The 16,472-nt window shown below is 36.0% G+C and overlaps 1 protein-coding gene across 5 annotated transcripts in view; it reads right to left on the bottom strand.

Moving 5' to 3' along the window:
- The window catches only part of RNASEH2B (ribonuclease H2 subunit B), a 55,485-nt gene that overhangs the window by 17,076 nt on the left and 21,937 nt on the right, over nt 1-16,472 (bottom strand). For 3 of the 5 annotated variants that reach the window (XM_081045929.1, XM_081045930.1, XM_081045931.1), the window contains exons 2-5: nt 13,000-13,071; nt 11,017-11,124; nt 8,675-8,751; nt 6,105-6,219 (exon numbers count right to left, since the gene is read on the bottom strand). In XM_081045929.1, coding sequence (XP_080902055.1) covers nt 6,105-6,219; nt 8,675-8,751; nt 11,017-11,124; nt 13,000-13,071 — 372 coding nt within the window. Of the gene's footprint in view, nt 1-6,104; nt 6,220-8,674; nt 8,752-11,016; nt 11,139-12,999; nt 13,072-16,472 lie in introns of all 5 variants that reach the window. The other 2 variants (XM_081045932.1, XM_081045933.1) reach the window with 1 other exon arrangement.

Genomic DNA, 16,472 nt, shown 5'->3' with positions numbered 1-16,472 from the left:
TCGTTTTTACTTTATTCTGGAATACTGAGGTGAGTACTTTCTTGTGACCATCCTCAATATAATTTCTGTGAGATTATTCCATTTTGTTGCAGCTAGCAATAGTTCCTTCCTTACTATTATGGAGTATGTGTCCTGTGTATGGATATTCCACATGTTGTTTACCCATTCACCCACTAAAGGACATTTAGGTTGTTTCTAGTTTTTGGCTAATTTTAAAAAGTTGCTATAAAATCAGAGGGTGCTCTGAACATTCTTGCCCAAGTCTTTGCACGGCACACGTATGTTTTCAGAAGTCTTGGGTACATATCTAGAAGCAGAATTACTGAGTCATAAGAAATTGCCAGTTATACGATTTTATGCTTCCACTAGCCAGGTAGGGGAGTTCCAGTTGTTCCACAACGTACCGTCTTTCTTATTTTAGCCTCTCTGGTGGATATTAATCATATTTCCTTGTGGTTTTAATTTACATTTCCCCAGTGACTAATGGTATTGAACATTTTTTTCATGTGCCTATGGGGTGTCCATAAATCTTCTTTCCTGAAGTGTCTGTTCAAACTGTTCGCTGATTTTTTTACTGGGCTGTATATCACCTTATTATTGTGTTAAAAGAGTTCTTTGTGCATTTGAGATACATATATGCCATGTAAACAGTTTCTTCCAACTGTGGCTTATCTTCTTTTTTCCATAATGGTGTCTTTCAAAAAATAAAAGCTATTAATTTTGATGAAATGTAATTTATAATTTTTTCTTATGGCTAGTGGTTTTTGTGCCCTAAGAAAGATTTGCCTATCCCCAAGGTCACAAAGGTTTTCTTCTAGAAGTTTAATAGTTTTCATTTTTGCATTTAAGTTAGTGATCCATTTTGAGGTTATTTTTCTATATGACTGTGCAGTGAGGAATCAATGTTGTTTTTCGTATGGGGATGTTTTTTCCTGGTCATTTGTTGAAAAGACTATCCTTTCTCCCATTGGATTATCTTGAAAACTCTTTAAAACTGTAGGTCTACTTCTGGATTTTCTATAATTAAATCTATAGATCAACTTGGAGAGAATGGACATCTTAATAACATTGAGTCTTCTAATTCATGAACATGGTATATCTCTATTTATTTAATTTTTCTTTTTGATTTTGATATTGGGGTAATTCTGGTTTCACAAAATCAGTTGGGAAATATTCCTTCTTCATATAATTTCTGAAAGAGTTTGAGAAAGTATCATTATTTTTTTGAGTATTATTTCTTCCTTAAAGTATGGCAAAATTCACCAGTGAAGTTAGCTGGGCCTGGAGTTTTTTCCTAGGAAGTTTTTTAAATTATAAATTTACTTTTAATTAAACATTCCCTGGACAAGATGATCACAAAATATATCCAGCTTGAATATCCCAAAATGCTACACAAGGACCAAGTGCATAAAGTACGGCTTAACTTTAAAATGTACAAATTTTTATAAGCAAGGAGATTTAAAATACTCACCAAGGCCACAGATTACCCACAGTTATGAAAAAATACCATAACATGTTTGTTCATGCCCTAAATTTAATATTTGCAAGAGTTAGGAAGTTAGATAATATGCACATATGCTGGAAAGGTTTCTTTCTCTAATGTGCCTGGTGCCTATAAAACTGGTCTCAAACATCTGGAAAGATTGGGTTTACAAAATAAAGATGGAATAAAAGTGAGTCCACAATTAAATAACATGTTCAGCAGTTGGATAATCGGTTCACAAACCCGAATTTCCCTGATGTATTGTTGAACAAACTGCCTAGAGCATATTTTCACATCTACTTTCTCAATGTTTTCCACAACTGAGAAACTCATATGGTCTCTTTTTTCCCTGCCTCCTGGGGATGGAAACTTGGCAACTGTGGTTGGGGCACTTTAATCAGGTAAGTTTTCCTGGCTCTTCCTGTGAATCACATTGGACAGCGCAGCGCAGCCTTTGCTTGCAATATGAAACAGAGTTACACTCAGGACGAAGTTCATCAAGCTTTAGCAGTCCTTCACCGTCATCTCTCCACTGAATGTGAGCTTCTTTGGCAAAAAACGTGCTGAGCTCCAGAGCTAGCAAACAGAGACACATCATTTCCTTCACTAATAAAGCAGGCAGTGCTAACTCAGGTCACCGCCATCATCATTCAGGATATAAACAACTGTGGCTGGATTTATTCGGCAGGGAGAAGGCAAGTGGGGAAGGTTTTCATAGACATAGCAGGCTTAAGCAGATCTGTACTGTAATTGACTTTTGAGACAGCATCTGAAGTCTAATATCAAAATAGCTGGCTGGGGAATTTGAGTATTTCAGGGTTTACTCTATCTGCATAGTGCCTGTGGAGAGGATGGAAGTTAAAAACATCAGCTTTCTTCTCTATCTTTGCTCCTTGTCATGGATATAACCTGACCACTCTTTAGCAGTCTTCTTTGTTTCTTACCTAAAAATCTTAGCAATAAAACACAAAGACTGGAACGAAACACTAACTTATAAATGGATAATTCCCCCAAATCAAATAAGTAGCCAGCACCCAAAGCAATCATTAAAACAGGATAACATAGTGCCTTGAAAACTGAAAGCTCACTGCCAAGATCAGAAAATTGCCTTTTCCTTAAGTTATGGAAGTTCTTTCTGTCTCCTTACCTGTCTCTCTCTTTTTGACTCACAAAGGGAAATCATTAAGAGGTGACATACAAAATATATATATATATTTTTAAGTTTCTAGTTTTACATGAGACAATCTGAAAACTCTAATAGTATTTTGGAAGTGTTACACAGTTGTAAGAAGAAAGGGAAAGAGTTGCTGTCAGATAGACAAGGGTTCAAATCTTGATTCTACCACTTCAAATTTTATTATGTCCGTTAACATGAACTCTATGAGCCTCAGTTTCCTCATCTGTAAAAATGCAGGTTATAATAAAAATGAAAGTGAATTAATGCAAGGATTCAATAATATATGCAAAATAATAAGCATAGAGATGCTTATATATGGAAGATATTTTAGTTATCTGATTATCCCCATTCTCCTATTTGAACCACTTGAATATATATTAATAAATGGACCATCAAACGAATGTATATTGGTCACTTAGCAAATAATTTTTTTAAAATTTCTAATTTGGAAGCCTCAATAGTACTAACACTTATTGAGCATTTACTATATACCCTGCACTCTCTGGGCACTGATTTACTTGTATTATTTCACTTAATTCCTGAAGTATCTCTTTGTGGTAGGTACTAGGTACTACTAAACAGCAATACTTAAATAATGTTAATTCGTTGGTCATTCAGAAATCTCAACAGTATAAAGCTAAGAGAATGAAAGTTTTATGATTTAGAACAACTATTTAGAACAATTTGCAGAATACTAATTATAATGTATAAAAGAATACAGGAGATACCCTCAACTTTTGAAATTCTTCGTTTTACACATAAAGAATGCTGAAAACTTTGAAAGATTTGTTCAAAACTATATAGCAAATACATTTTTTATTTTCCTTGCAGGCCATCAGATCCTGCAATCAGATTACCAGACTGTTCCTAAATAAATTCTCCCCCCCAAAGAGATATAAAGCAACTATAACAAAATATTAACATTTGTTGATTATTGGGGTTGGGTACAAATAATACGGATAGCTTTTTCCTGAAACTTAAAATTTTTTTCATTAAAAAAATTGTTTCACCTACCCACGTACTTTCATTTTGAAAGCAGATGTATTACCAACCTTCATATATACCAAGTTTCTAAAAACTCTAGGCCTCAAATTTTTCTTTCTTTCTTTTTTAACGACAGTAAGGCAAAACACAAAGTAATGCAGATTAAATTTCACACAGTAAAAGATGTATGCAATTCTCTCGATGTCTTGGCAGTTTTCTTCATAATCAAACTCTTCCCCTAATGAACTACAGTCTGTAAATCTTAAAATAATGGAAGGTTTAAAAAAAAAGTTAAAAAAAAAAGAAATAATAAGATCTTTCAGGCCTCATCCTCAAAAAGGCCTCTTCATCAAAATATACAGAAGCAATTCCACATTACTTGCTTCACCTTTTGACCCAGAACAAAAAATATATAAAATATTTTTATTTATGTGAGTTCTGTATACAGAGAACATACTGAGATAGATGTCTTTTCCATAAAACTCCAAAGGGAAATGCACAGTATTTTGAAGTTTACAACTGGTTATTTAGAGCCAGTCTAACAAGGTAAGCATAGGGTTCTCCTTCTAATACAGCAGAACTTCCAAGAGCTAGGCAATGTTGAGAAGTGAAAGACATTAGAACAGAAGTTCAGATAACAATTCAATAAGAGGTCAGTGATTTGGTATTCAAGAAGGCAGAAAGAGGCTATAAGCTAACAAATGTCAATGCGTTAAAACTCTGAATCTGGGTTTCTGGGTTTGGGTTTAAGATAACTGTTCTTATATAACTATTATAAGAATTTTGGATAATGAGAGCTAATTGCATTTTCAATTTGTGTTAACTTGACACAATTAAAATGACTTGTAATTATTCCTCATTACTTCAGCTTTCAGAAATGGTTATGAACTACTCATTTGTCACCCAGAAAAAGACTGCTGTCTCCTGCCAAGCTCAGCATCAGGGAATGTCTTTAATGGACTGCTTTGATAAAACCTTTGCATCACACAGCCCTCAGATCCAAAATGAGCTCTAAGTCTGGCCAAGTGTGAATTTAGTAGAACCCTCAAATGTAAAATGCAATCAATGAGGTTCTCCCCTTTCCCACTGTAAGCTTACACTTCTTGGAATCTCCACTTTCTTGGTCCCAGAAGAACTGCCATAGCTGGACAAACTGTCTATGACCCCAAAAAACCACAACTTATCAGCCTGTTGTTTTGGTTCCCACACCATTTCCACATTAACCCTGAAACTACTTGGATGGTTTTTTGAGACCTTGATGCTAGGTTTGTATAGTGTTTAACTTGTCAAAACACATTCATACACACTGCCTCACTTCCTCCTCTAAAAATTCCAATGAATAATATCTAAAACTCATCTCTTCGTTACCCCCAGCCTGTTCCTCCCACCCATGTCCCTGTCTCCAGGATGGGCACAAACCCAAAAGTTATCCTTGACTCCTCCTACGCCTGACTACCATCCAATTACCAATGGGGGTTGGCTCTACCTCCAAATTGCTACTTCCCTCTAGTTCCGGCTCCTAAAGTCAGCCTACCCTCGTCTCCCGCCTACACACTGCAGTGGCCTCCATGAACCTGGCCTTAGCTTGCCCGACATACTCTACCCTATTGCAGTTTCCAGCTTCAAACTTTGCTGACACTCCGTACCATTGTGTAAAGTTCACACAGATATAACGCCCTTCACCACCTGAAGCCTTCCTTCCTAACCTAAATCCGTCCTGGAATCCTATACTCTGACCACACTGAACTCCTTGGACCTTCCTGAATGTGACAAACTTTTCCATACATCCATTCCTCTGTTGTGCTGCTACTCTGAGGTATCCCTCTAGGACTCCACTCAGAGGTTATTTCCCCCTCGGAGAGCAACACAGTACCCACTGACCTGTACTCCTACCCAACCCAGGCCAAGTTACAAGCTTGTCCTTTACATCACCAGAAAACTTAGAGATTACTTCCATTAGTCCCTACTGTCATTGTACTGCTTGTCATTTGCTCCTATCAGACTCCAAGCTAAAGTGAGGGACAGAATGACGTCTCATTTATAAGTATTCCCAGAGTCTAGCACCAGTGTTCAACGTACAGTTCTTAACAAATGTCCAATAAATGTCTCCTAAATCTATAAAGGTATAGGTTTTACGTAATTTTTACAAATAAGAAACTTGAAGCAGAAAGTCAGTCCTAGACTAATTCAAAGAACTGATACTAAAGCACAAGCCTTGTGAAGCCTGGTCCCATAGGATATAGGCCACCACATTTCATTGGTTGGAATGTCAGAAAATGAACAATTCAAAACAGTGGAGGGCTAGTATTGACAAGTGGAAGCCAATCTGGGTGACAGTTTCCCCTACGGCCCACAGAGAATAAGCATTACATTCCGTGGGCCTTCAAGCAGCCACATCCCCAGACAGATGCCCGGCCTTTCTAGCAGCCATAGCCTGATTTCAAAGGCTGTATACTATACCCTTTTCCTCTGTCACGTGTTGAAGTAACTTCTCAAGTTCAGGAAGTTTGAGCAGTAAGATGCAATCTGGAAACATGTCGTCCACCACAACTTGATCTAGAGGCTGAAACTTTCCCTGAAAAAAGACTTTAGTCAGTCAGAACGCAGGCATAGCAGTCAACAAACTCAGACATTAAAAAAAGAGAAAAAGATGTTACCTCATTGCCGGACCTTTAAAGTAAGTTCAAAGCCACTTGTTCCACCTAAAGAATCCCTAAATTGGGAAAGCCTCCAGAACTGACCCTCAGTTTCCTTTAGGAAGCTCTTGAAAGCACTGGGGTTCCAACCTCAGGGGTACAGTTATCTAATAAAACAGGGCAGCAAAATTCTAGAAAAGCACTGGAAGCTACGGAAATTTACAAGATGGTAGAGATTGCCTAGGGCTGGTCCAACCAGTTTAACTTAAAGAAGGACAAGCGGAAGGTCCCAGAGCAGGTATCCTGACCATCATCCAGGACTAAGCTCAGGCCAAGCCCAGAGCGTACAGCTCCCCTTCCTTCCTCACTTCAGGACTTTAAACACCATGACAAAAAGGAAAATACTAAAAGTGAACCTACTCCTGTCAGGGCTGTCTGATGATGCTTCCGAATTTAGACTATAATAAAAGAAAACAGAGCTAGAAGGATAATTACAATGAAGCTGCAGACACATTAAATCGGGTTCAGCTAGATAAGTGTGTATGGCCTGGTGACCAATGGGCCAGAAGTAGAGAAACAGAAATACAGAACATTCTTCCTCTCAGTTAAGACTGTTTTTCTTAACTTTACCAGTTAAGGAATGGAGAGAAGTCTGTCTAAATTACTAGCCCCCTGACTTGGGGATACCAGAGTTTGTAAAAGCTGCATCATTTAGCCCGTCTCCCACTTCCAGCTCCCTCTTCTTTTCTGTGTTAGTGACAACTCCATTTTAAGACAGAAAAACTGTTTCTGATCAGTTTTCCTTCTGCAAATGCAGCTTTCTTTGTTTTTCAAGGGTGAAATGTTCTCATTCATTCAGTACTATGTGTGACAGCTTGTCATCTTTTCTGTTAGGTTAAAAGTGGCAAGAAATGCCTCACTTTAAATGTTTTCTTTTTCCTTTAGATAGTAAAATAATTCACAGATTCCCAAGTCTTACTGTCTTTAGATTTCTACCTTAATCTGTATCCTTCCACAATCAATCAGTATTTTAAATATTTAACTACTTTAAAACAATATTCTGCTTCACAAAGTCATGATATAATAATTTCATAGTAATGTTTCATTCTTGTTTTCTTTACCATATACACATAAAAAGAAAATGTAATAAGCAACTTGCTTTGCATATAAAGCTAATTAACAGTTGGGATAGTTAGAATAAAGAATTATTTCTTGTGATGTTAAAATAAATCTTATGATTAAAAAAGAATAGGTCAACATTTTAAAAGTAGGTACCAATATATTTATTTAACTAAACAGGAAAAGATCACGTCTAAAATGTAGGGAATGAAATACCTAACTGTCTCATGGGTTACTTTAAAGTGCATTTCTAGTATTTGAGAAGAGAAGATGGTTTACAATGAAAGCCAACTACCACCTTGAGCAGGATCCCTGCTTCATTCTGCACCTGTCAACTTGAATGAACCATAGCGTCCCCAGAGATTCCCAGAAGGTCAGGGTGAGGGTTCAGCCACCAGTGATGGTCTTAATGGGAAATAGGGAAACATTACAAAAAAATGGGTGAGGGGAGCTTTAAAACATTCATCAATGCAGGTACTAAGGCTGGTTGGTGGCTTTCTCTCCATTAATGTATCACAGAAAACAAACTGGGCACAAATGAAGTTTTTAACCTCCTCTCTGAATACTGCCAGGCCTTCCTGGTGGCGATTAGAACCAGTTGTGTTCACCAGAGACCCATGGCTTACTAGCCTCACTGCTTGTATGCCCTATGTAGCTTCCAGATAACAGGAAACATGATTAAACTAAGGAATAAAACTTCACTAATCCACACAAAGGGACCCAGGATATAGGAAAGGAAGAAAATCAAAGAAGCTAAGCTGCAGCAGGAGACAGGATGACTTAAAGTTTTAATTCAGTTTTATTACTTTCACTATTTATAGCAAACTCGACTAATATTCCCACAAAATAGAAGTTTTGGAAATTTGGTCTAAGGATTAAATAAGATGAACCCATGAATATGTAAACTATATGAAAATTTCCAAACTTCTATGCACTGAGATCAATTTTTTTAGCATTTGTATTGTATTTCAAAACTAGTGCGTACTTAATGATAAAATTCTCATTGCTAGATTGTGTCAGACAAATAAGACACACAACATAGAGGGTGAGGCAATTCTCAGAAGTCACGGGTAAACTATTCCAAGATTAAGGTGGTAGTTCTCAGGTCTCCCTAATCCACAGCAGCACACGTGATACGCGAGTTCTATACCAACCAAACTAAATCTAAATTGTAGGGAATCTATATTTGGATCATTAAAAAGAGAGAGTGGAGATCAAGCAAAAACTAATCTATTCTGTTTCCTTACCGTTATTATCCCAAACTGGGAAACTCACCTCTTTATCAGCCTCTTTAAGGTAGTAGAGAAGCAAAAATAGAGGGTCCATGGGTGTGGCAAGGTGGAGAAGACCTCCTATAGATTAAAAAGAGAACAAAGGGAATTAATGCCTGGAAAGATATCTTAATCCCAATGTGGAAAACATTCATTGAAAAATGTATGTGAAATTCTAGATTCGGAAGCTCTTCTTACACAGGCCCAAGATTCTATGTGATTCTCTCAAAAGGCAGAATGTGGTCCATAAGATTTTACTCCAAAGAGCTTCAAATCCCCGTGTGTAGAGGATAGCTAAGACACTGAAATCAGTCTACCTTTCTATTTCTCTTTAGAAATCATTTTTAACAGAGGTCTTCCCTACAGCCCCAAAAAGGCAAGGGTTGGGGGAAATATGGACAGAATGTGAACTGCACAAACATAGGAAACCTATATAAGTCTATCTATAAAGCTGCAGTAAAGTGTAATTTCCTGTGCTTTTGAGGACAAAGCCATGGGAAAGCAATATTATTCCCCTCTGCACATAGCTCTTTCTATGGTCGGTGGGTTCACAGCTCCAAATTGCTAATGACACAAAGCTCAGAAGGTTGTTACCCACCCCAGATCCTGCCTCATGCCCCAAAGAAACAGGCAAAGGAGAAGGCGTCTAACAAAACTAAGTATATGAAACTGGAAAATCTGCATTAAGATTAATGGTGCTCTCCAGGCTGAAAGAAAAAAGGCAAATCAAACAAAGCAGCCTACTCCCCACTTTTCTTTACTCTATCACACTCCCCTCAGAGCACCCAGACTTCTTTTCCACAGAGGTGAAGCAGAAGAGGTAGTTCATCAAATGGAACGATAAATAATTCATTTATCTCCATGTTTATTATTCTGGTTTCAGGAAATACATGCACTTACTTTTATTCTCTAACAGAGGAATTTACCTACATAGCCAAGATTCTAACCCTAAATTATATATATATGAATCCATTTCATAGTAAGTAAAAAATTTAAGGAAGTAATTTCATATTATGATATTAGTTGATTATTTTTTTAAAAAGTAGAAGTTTATGAAATCAACCTATCAGAAGCTCTGAGTTCATTTTACATGAGGCATCTATTATATTCAGGAATTAGGAATAGGTTTCTAGGTCTGAAAACAAAAATGATTAAAAACAGCTCTTTTTTCAAAGCTAAGTTTAAAAAGAAGACAACGATGGGAAAAGCAGGTACCGATGCTGTGAAAACTAAACAACAAGGTCTACTAACAAAGAAAAAAAAAGTAGGTACCAACTCAGTCCAGGAGAAGTGACCGATATTTTCCAGTTCATCTGGATATTACTGTGTCTATCTAGGCAGGCCCAACTGCAAGTGTACGTATTACAATGGAAGTCAGAAGTCGTCAGAAGTCTCACATACTGCCAAAGGAGCAAGCATGGCAGCAATAATAGAAGGGAATATACATGCTCCAACTACCAGGCTATACAGACTACCATTGCATTCGACAACTAAAAACCACTTTAATTCTTCTCATGCACATAGGTATAGGAAGTTTATCAGCAGCATGAAATCCTTCTTCTGTCTTAGAAGCAAGGCAAAGTGGCCTTCCTACCTTAGGTCTAAGTAGCCATGTACAAAGTCAACAGAAAGCAGGGGGCTAAGGAAATTGAAAGTACTCTCTGGAAACAATGAGAATTGGCAGAGGAAATACAGAGTGCCTCAACTATCCTAGGACGCCCCCCTCCTACCCACCCCCCTCAGAAGCTCCAGAACAGCATGTGGTATCCCTTTCCTTTTGAATCAACACTACTCCAAATGAAAGGAAAATAAAAAGAAATAGAACTTTTGTCTTAGGGGTGTGCGTGTGTGTGTGTGTGTGTGTGTGTGTGTGTGTGCTTAGGGGGAGGGTGGCAACAGTAATTTATATGACAAAGCATTTAAAAAAAAATCTTTGTTCTATTTATTCTATTTTAGAAGCTATCAATATCCATTTCCAAGGCAGTAAGATGTTGAGAACTTGAAAATCCTCAACTGTGGCTAACAAAAGAGCAAAGAGTTTCCAGTCAAGACAATGCACTCCATGGTCCAAAGGTCATCTACCTTCTGACTAAGAATGTATCAGGGCTTTAGGAGACAAATCAGTCGTTAGGTAAACATTTCCTACCAGTTAAGATGTGTAGGTATTAATATAAACTTGCTCAAATTATCTTTCCTTTCTCCTTGATTAAACCCGGCTCTGATGCCAAGGAAGAAAACATCATGGACCAGACTCCAAAGCAGGAGGATAGCCTCCCTACACCCGTGAAGGATGGAAAAGCTACAGTATGTGTTTAGTTAATGGAAATATATACACGAGTCACTTACCTGATTGAACTGATTGATTTATAAACCAAGAATGGTGTTTTTCCTTGAAAACTTTTATTTCAAACAGCTGCTGTGGACACATATTGAACAAGAAAAGGGCTCCTTCCCCTGTTAAGACAAATCTGTTTTTTATTTGTAAGTTTTCACACCCACACAAAAAAAATCAAAAGACTACCCAACAGTTCTAAGGAATGTTCCTAATATGAACATAAACATACACCAGCTATATAGTCTATACAAACTGACTCCAAGCAAAGCTTATAGTTAATATATACAGATGCTTGTTTTCCAGCTCTATAACCCTCACTGAACTTAAACCAATAAATAATAAAATGCAAATCATTTATCTTAACTGCTACAAAGCCTCTTATTGAATCTTCCATCAGATCAGGAGGGAAACCCATTCTTAAACGACCCAAAAACCTAATGATTCAGCCAGATGAACTGAGCTGGCATGTGGGTGCCGGTCTCCAAGGCAGCCCATGGCTCCCCACACATAGGGAACAAGAGAGACTGAGCCTGCAGACCCCGAAGGCCAGCTCTGAGTGAGAGGCAGGGACCTTCAGTCATGAAACTTTTCCCTAAACATAGTGCAATCAGGGACTTTGAATCTGGATGTGTGCCCTTAGGAAGTTATGTAAACCTTTCCGCACCTTGGTTTCTATATCTGTAAAATGGGAGCAACACTGAACCTACCTCACAGGGTTTTTATAAGGATTAAAAAGAGAATACGCAAAGTTCTTAAAACAGTACTTGGCACACAGTAAGTGCTCAGCAAGTACTAGCCTTTATTTTATCCATAGTCAATGTAGCAAATGTAAACATTTGTTTTTCTGTTGTCTATGGACATTTAGATAAAAAAAGAAATTTCATCAGAAGCCTGACTTTTTTTGTACCTTTACTTTTGCTAACTGCTTTAGAATCTTTACTGCTACCTAAAATTTCTCTTGAAAAAAATATTTCTCACTTCAACTTAGTCTTCTGCATAATAAGGAGCTCTAAATAATACAGCAGACCAATTACGTTCTATTTCACTTTAAGGTAAAGAAAACTGTAGGAATCCAAGAATTTTTTTCCTCCCTTGTTGTTTCTATTGTATGTTTTTCTAACAGTAACAGTAACAAGAAGACACTAGCCACTGGCTTACCCTTGCTTTTTCTATTCGGTCTTACAGTCTGCAGGAGAATGTTCTGATTTACTAAGTATCGGGTATCTACTCAAAATCTTATAAAATTAACAATAACCTTATAACATACATCTTATAAAATAAGTTAACGGAAAAACAATTCCACATAGAGATAAATATTATTATCAGTATTACTACATATTTATGCTATATTTTAATATTTTTGCCTAAAAATTAGAAGACAAAACAGAAAATACATGAATATAAGGTTAAAATAAAATTATTTCTGATAAAATGTGTATCTCTTCAATATACAATGATTTTAGCACACAATAAAAATCATCCCTTGACAGAAAAAAATACACTACTTTCTGGTCAGAACAAAATAAGGAAAGTACAGTTAAAAATGAAACTACTCATAATCTTGGCATGTCAAGTAAAAGCCTTCTCCTCCCCAACCCTGGCTGTTTATTTTACTTTATAACATAAAATGAATATAAGTGGAGGCTAACTACTCGAAGAAAAATTGGCTTAAGAAAGCCAAAGAAAATTAACCTGTTTTCAGAGAGAAATCAAACTAGCTACTTTTTTGTTTTGCCGTCCATTATTTCTGATGAATGAACCATTCTATAGATTAACATTATAAGAATAAATAAAAAGTATTTAGGCAGAGTGAATCATCTGAGAAGACTAGTAATGTCCTTAGCTTGCTTGTCACCCTGTAATGCCATTTAACCTTTAAAAGCTATTTAGTTAGAACATGCAAAGGCAAATAAGTGTATATATGTTTTTCGGCCAAAACGTTTAAAAAAAGTTCAAGTTACTATTATCGGAAGAGAGAGGAGGAGAGAGCTTACCTAAACATGGGTTGACCAATTTTACAAACATAAGCCCACTTTTCATTTTCTTTGAAGCATCTTTTAAATATTCTGAAAAGAAACAGTGAGTTTGTAAAATTAAAAGACATTTGCTTTGTTGCTCTTCTAATTTACTTTATCCTGATTTTCTTTCTTTATATAACTTTTTTCCTTAAATTTTTAACTCAATCCTATTGCTTAGGAGCTGTGTGATCTTGAGCAAATTACCAATGTCTCTATGAGGTGCATGGGGGGTTTTAGGTTGTTTTAATTTGCCTCCTTGAGAAGTGATGAGGAATAGGACTTTTAAGTCAGGTGTCCTGAGTTATAAGCTCGGCTCAACCACCTGGAAGCTTTGTCACGTTGGGCAAGGTTCTTCATATCCTATCTCAGCTGTTACATTTATAAAATGATAACATACATACTTGACTTACAGATAATTAAATTAGCTAATGTGCTGAGAGTTCTTAACATATTCAGAAAAATAGAAACACATAATAAATGAGTTACTTTACTAGTATTATTATTTTTATTGTTACTATTATGAAATAGAACATTTTAAAAATAAATATTTCCTAGACATTTATACATTTTGCCCCTAACTGTGATTACCTAATCATGTCCTCTGCCCATTTTTCTAGTGCGGTATTCATCTTTCTTTTACTATTTTATGAGGAGTTTTTATACAATAAGAATATGAACTCTGTTTTTAATGATTTTTTTTGCCATTTAGAAGATCTATATCTTTATGTAATCAGATCAATATTTTCCATTATGCTTGTACCCTTTCTGTCATACTTAGAAAGCCCTTCTCTTTCTCAAGATAATGTGAATTGCCTATATTTTCTTCTAATATTTTTAGATTATATCTTTAACCTATCTGGAATATATCTAGATATAAGATATGGAGAGATCGGCTTTAATTTTTTTTCCATTGAGCTGTCCAGTTGTACCAGCACCATCAACTGAATGACCCATCATTAAAAGAATTCCTTTATGCTAAATGTTTCAAACACATGTATGAGTCTGTCAATAAACATTCTATTTTGATCCACTAATCTGTGTCTATATTAGCATTAGTACTTCAATATTTTCACTATCATAGCTTTAAAATACATTTTAATATCTAGTGAGGTAAGCCCCCTCATTATGTTTTCTTTTCAATATGGCACTGTCAAAGTTTTAATTATATAAATTAAAACATAAAAACCATAAAATTTTATTTATAACATCCTCCATACATTTTGAATGGCACATTCATAGAATTCATTTTAAGAATCTCTCTCCAAAAGGGGCTCTGGCTACCATGTTTCCCCCAAAATAAGACTTAGCTGGACCATCAGCTCTAATGCATCTTTTGGAGCAAAAATTAATATAAGACCCAGTATTATATTATATATGTTATTATATTATATTATATTATATTATATTATATTATATTATATTATATTAAACCGGTCTCATACTATAGTAAAATAAGACTGGGTCTTATATTAATTTTTGCTCCAAAAGACACATTAGAGCTGATGGTCCGGCTAGATCTTATTTTTCGGGGGAAACATGGTAATAAGGGAGCAGAGCTACAATCTACCAAAGAGCAAATCAGAAAGCTTCAGAGAAGGAAAGGAAATTTTAGTCACTTTTATTTTCTACGGTCCCCACTGCCTTTGCCCTACTTCAGATCTTCAGCAAGCATGTTTAGAAACTGACTTATAAACGGTTAAAATACAACTTTTTTCTGAAAATAATGACTGCATATATATATATATATGTATGTATATATATATATATATATATATATATATATATATACATGTACATATATATACTAATTTTGAGATTTCCACTTGCAATCAAATGGAATAATAGGAACCCAATTTACCTTCCCACCTGAAGTAACCAAAAAAAGACAAAATGTACGAAACAACTATTTCAAGACATTGCCTACTGAGCCGTGCAGGATGGTGATCTCTGAGAGACAGTGATCAGAGATCTGAGCCCTGTGATTTCCCCAGCTTACTGCCTTGAGTGAGTTTCCAGGCCATGGTGTAGAACGGGAGAACCCAGCTGAAGCCTGGCAGATGCCCTGAGTTGAAGAGAGAGAGTTCAGAGTTCTGGAGATATGATGGCTAGAGTTTACAGGAAAGGAGAGAGCTACAAAGAAAGAAGACCCCAGAGACCTACTCAGGGTACTGCCTGAGTATTCAATAAAATAAGGATCAGCGAATGCATATGATGTGAGTCACTACCTGAGGGCTGGGAGAAAAACCATCTGAACAGATGAGAGGAAACAGTACCTCATGTTCACTCAGGGCCTTGCATTGGGCCTACTCCCAGACAGACTGGAAAACCTCATAATTCAGAGGTCATTGGGTAGATACCTTAAAAAGGTCTTGCCTCAGTAATATAACCATAGACTCAAAGCTTCTCTGGTTCCACTGAACTAATTTTAAAAGTAATACCTAAAAGGATCAAATTGTTTCCAAGTACCTTCACTGTGTCCCAGAATGAATCTCAAGATTATTTATAGGAATACAAAAATATTCATCAGCCAAAAAGATAAAATCAAATATTCTATGAATCTAATCAAATATTGCGAGGCATTCAAAAAAGCAGAAAAAAAGATGGCGTATAATGAGAAAAACAAAGAAATCAATTATTGAGAGACAATTACTGATATTAGACACAAATGTTAGAATGAACAGACAAGAGCATTAAAACCGTATTACTCATAAGTAGACAATTAGAACACTTTTTTAGAAGACTCAACTTGAGATGAGATTAATGGCAGATGAAAATTAATGAACTTGAAGACATAGTAATAGAAACTATCTAAAATGAAAGCACAGAGAAAAAAAATAATTTAAAATAAAAAAAAAGAGTATCAGTGAACTGTGGAACAACTTCAAGCATCCTAGTAATATATATGTAATTGAAATTCCTGAAAGGCGGGCACAGGGATAGAAAAAAATATTTGAAGAAAGTACAGCTCAATATTTTCAATTTGATGAAAACATAAACCCACACATCCAAGAAGTTCAATAAATCCAAAGAAACAGGAATAAAACTATACATAAGATTAACAGTTCAAAACGAGTAATAAAAAGAAAATCTTAAAAGCAGAAAGGGGGAAAAACACACATTTTGTACTGAGGCACACAGCTATTCTTGTTGGAAACAATGCAAGCCAGAAGACAATGGAGAAACGTCTTTAAAGCACTAAAAGAAAATGATGAATCCAGAGAAAATACCCTTCAAAAATGAAGATGATAAATAGACTTTTTCAGATATACAAGAGCTGAAAGAAATAATAAATCATCAATAAAACCACACTACACAGAGTGCAAAGGGAAGTCCTTATGGTAGAAAGAATATGACATCAGATGAAAATATAAATCTAAACAAGGGAATGAGGAACACTGTGGTAATGGTGACTGCAGGGATAAATGAAAAAGAATTTTCTTATTGTTTAA

Source organism: Rhinolophus hipposideros, assembly GCF_964194185.1.
Source record: "Rhinolophus hipposideros genome assembly, chromosome: 4".
Classification (NCBI taxonomy): Eukaryota; Metazoa; Chordata; class Mammalia; order Chiroptera; family Rhinolophidae; genus Rhinolophus; species Rhinolophus hipposideros.
Note: the sequence above shows the minus strand (reverse complement) of the source record. Positions and strands in the feature narration are given on the sequence as shown.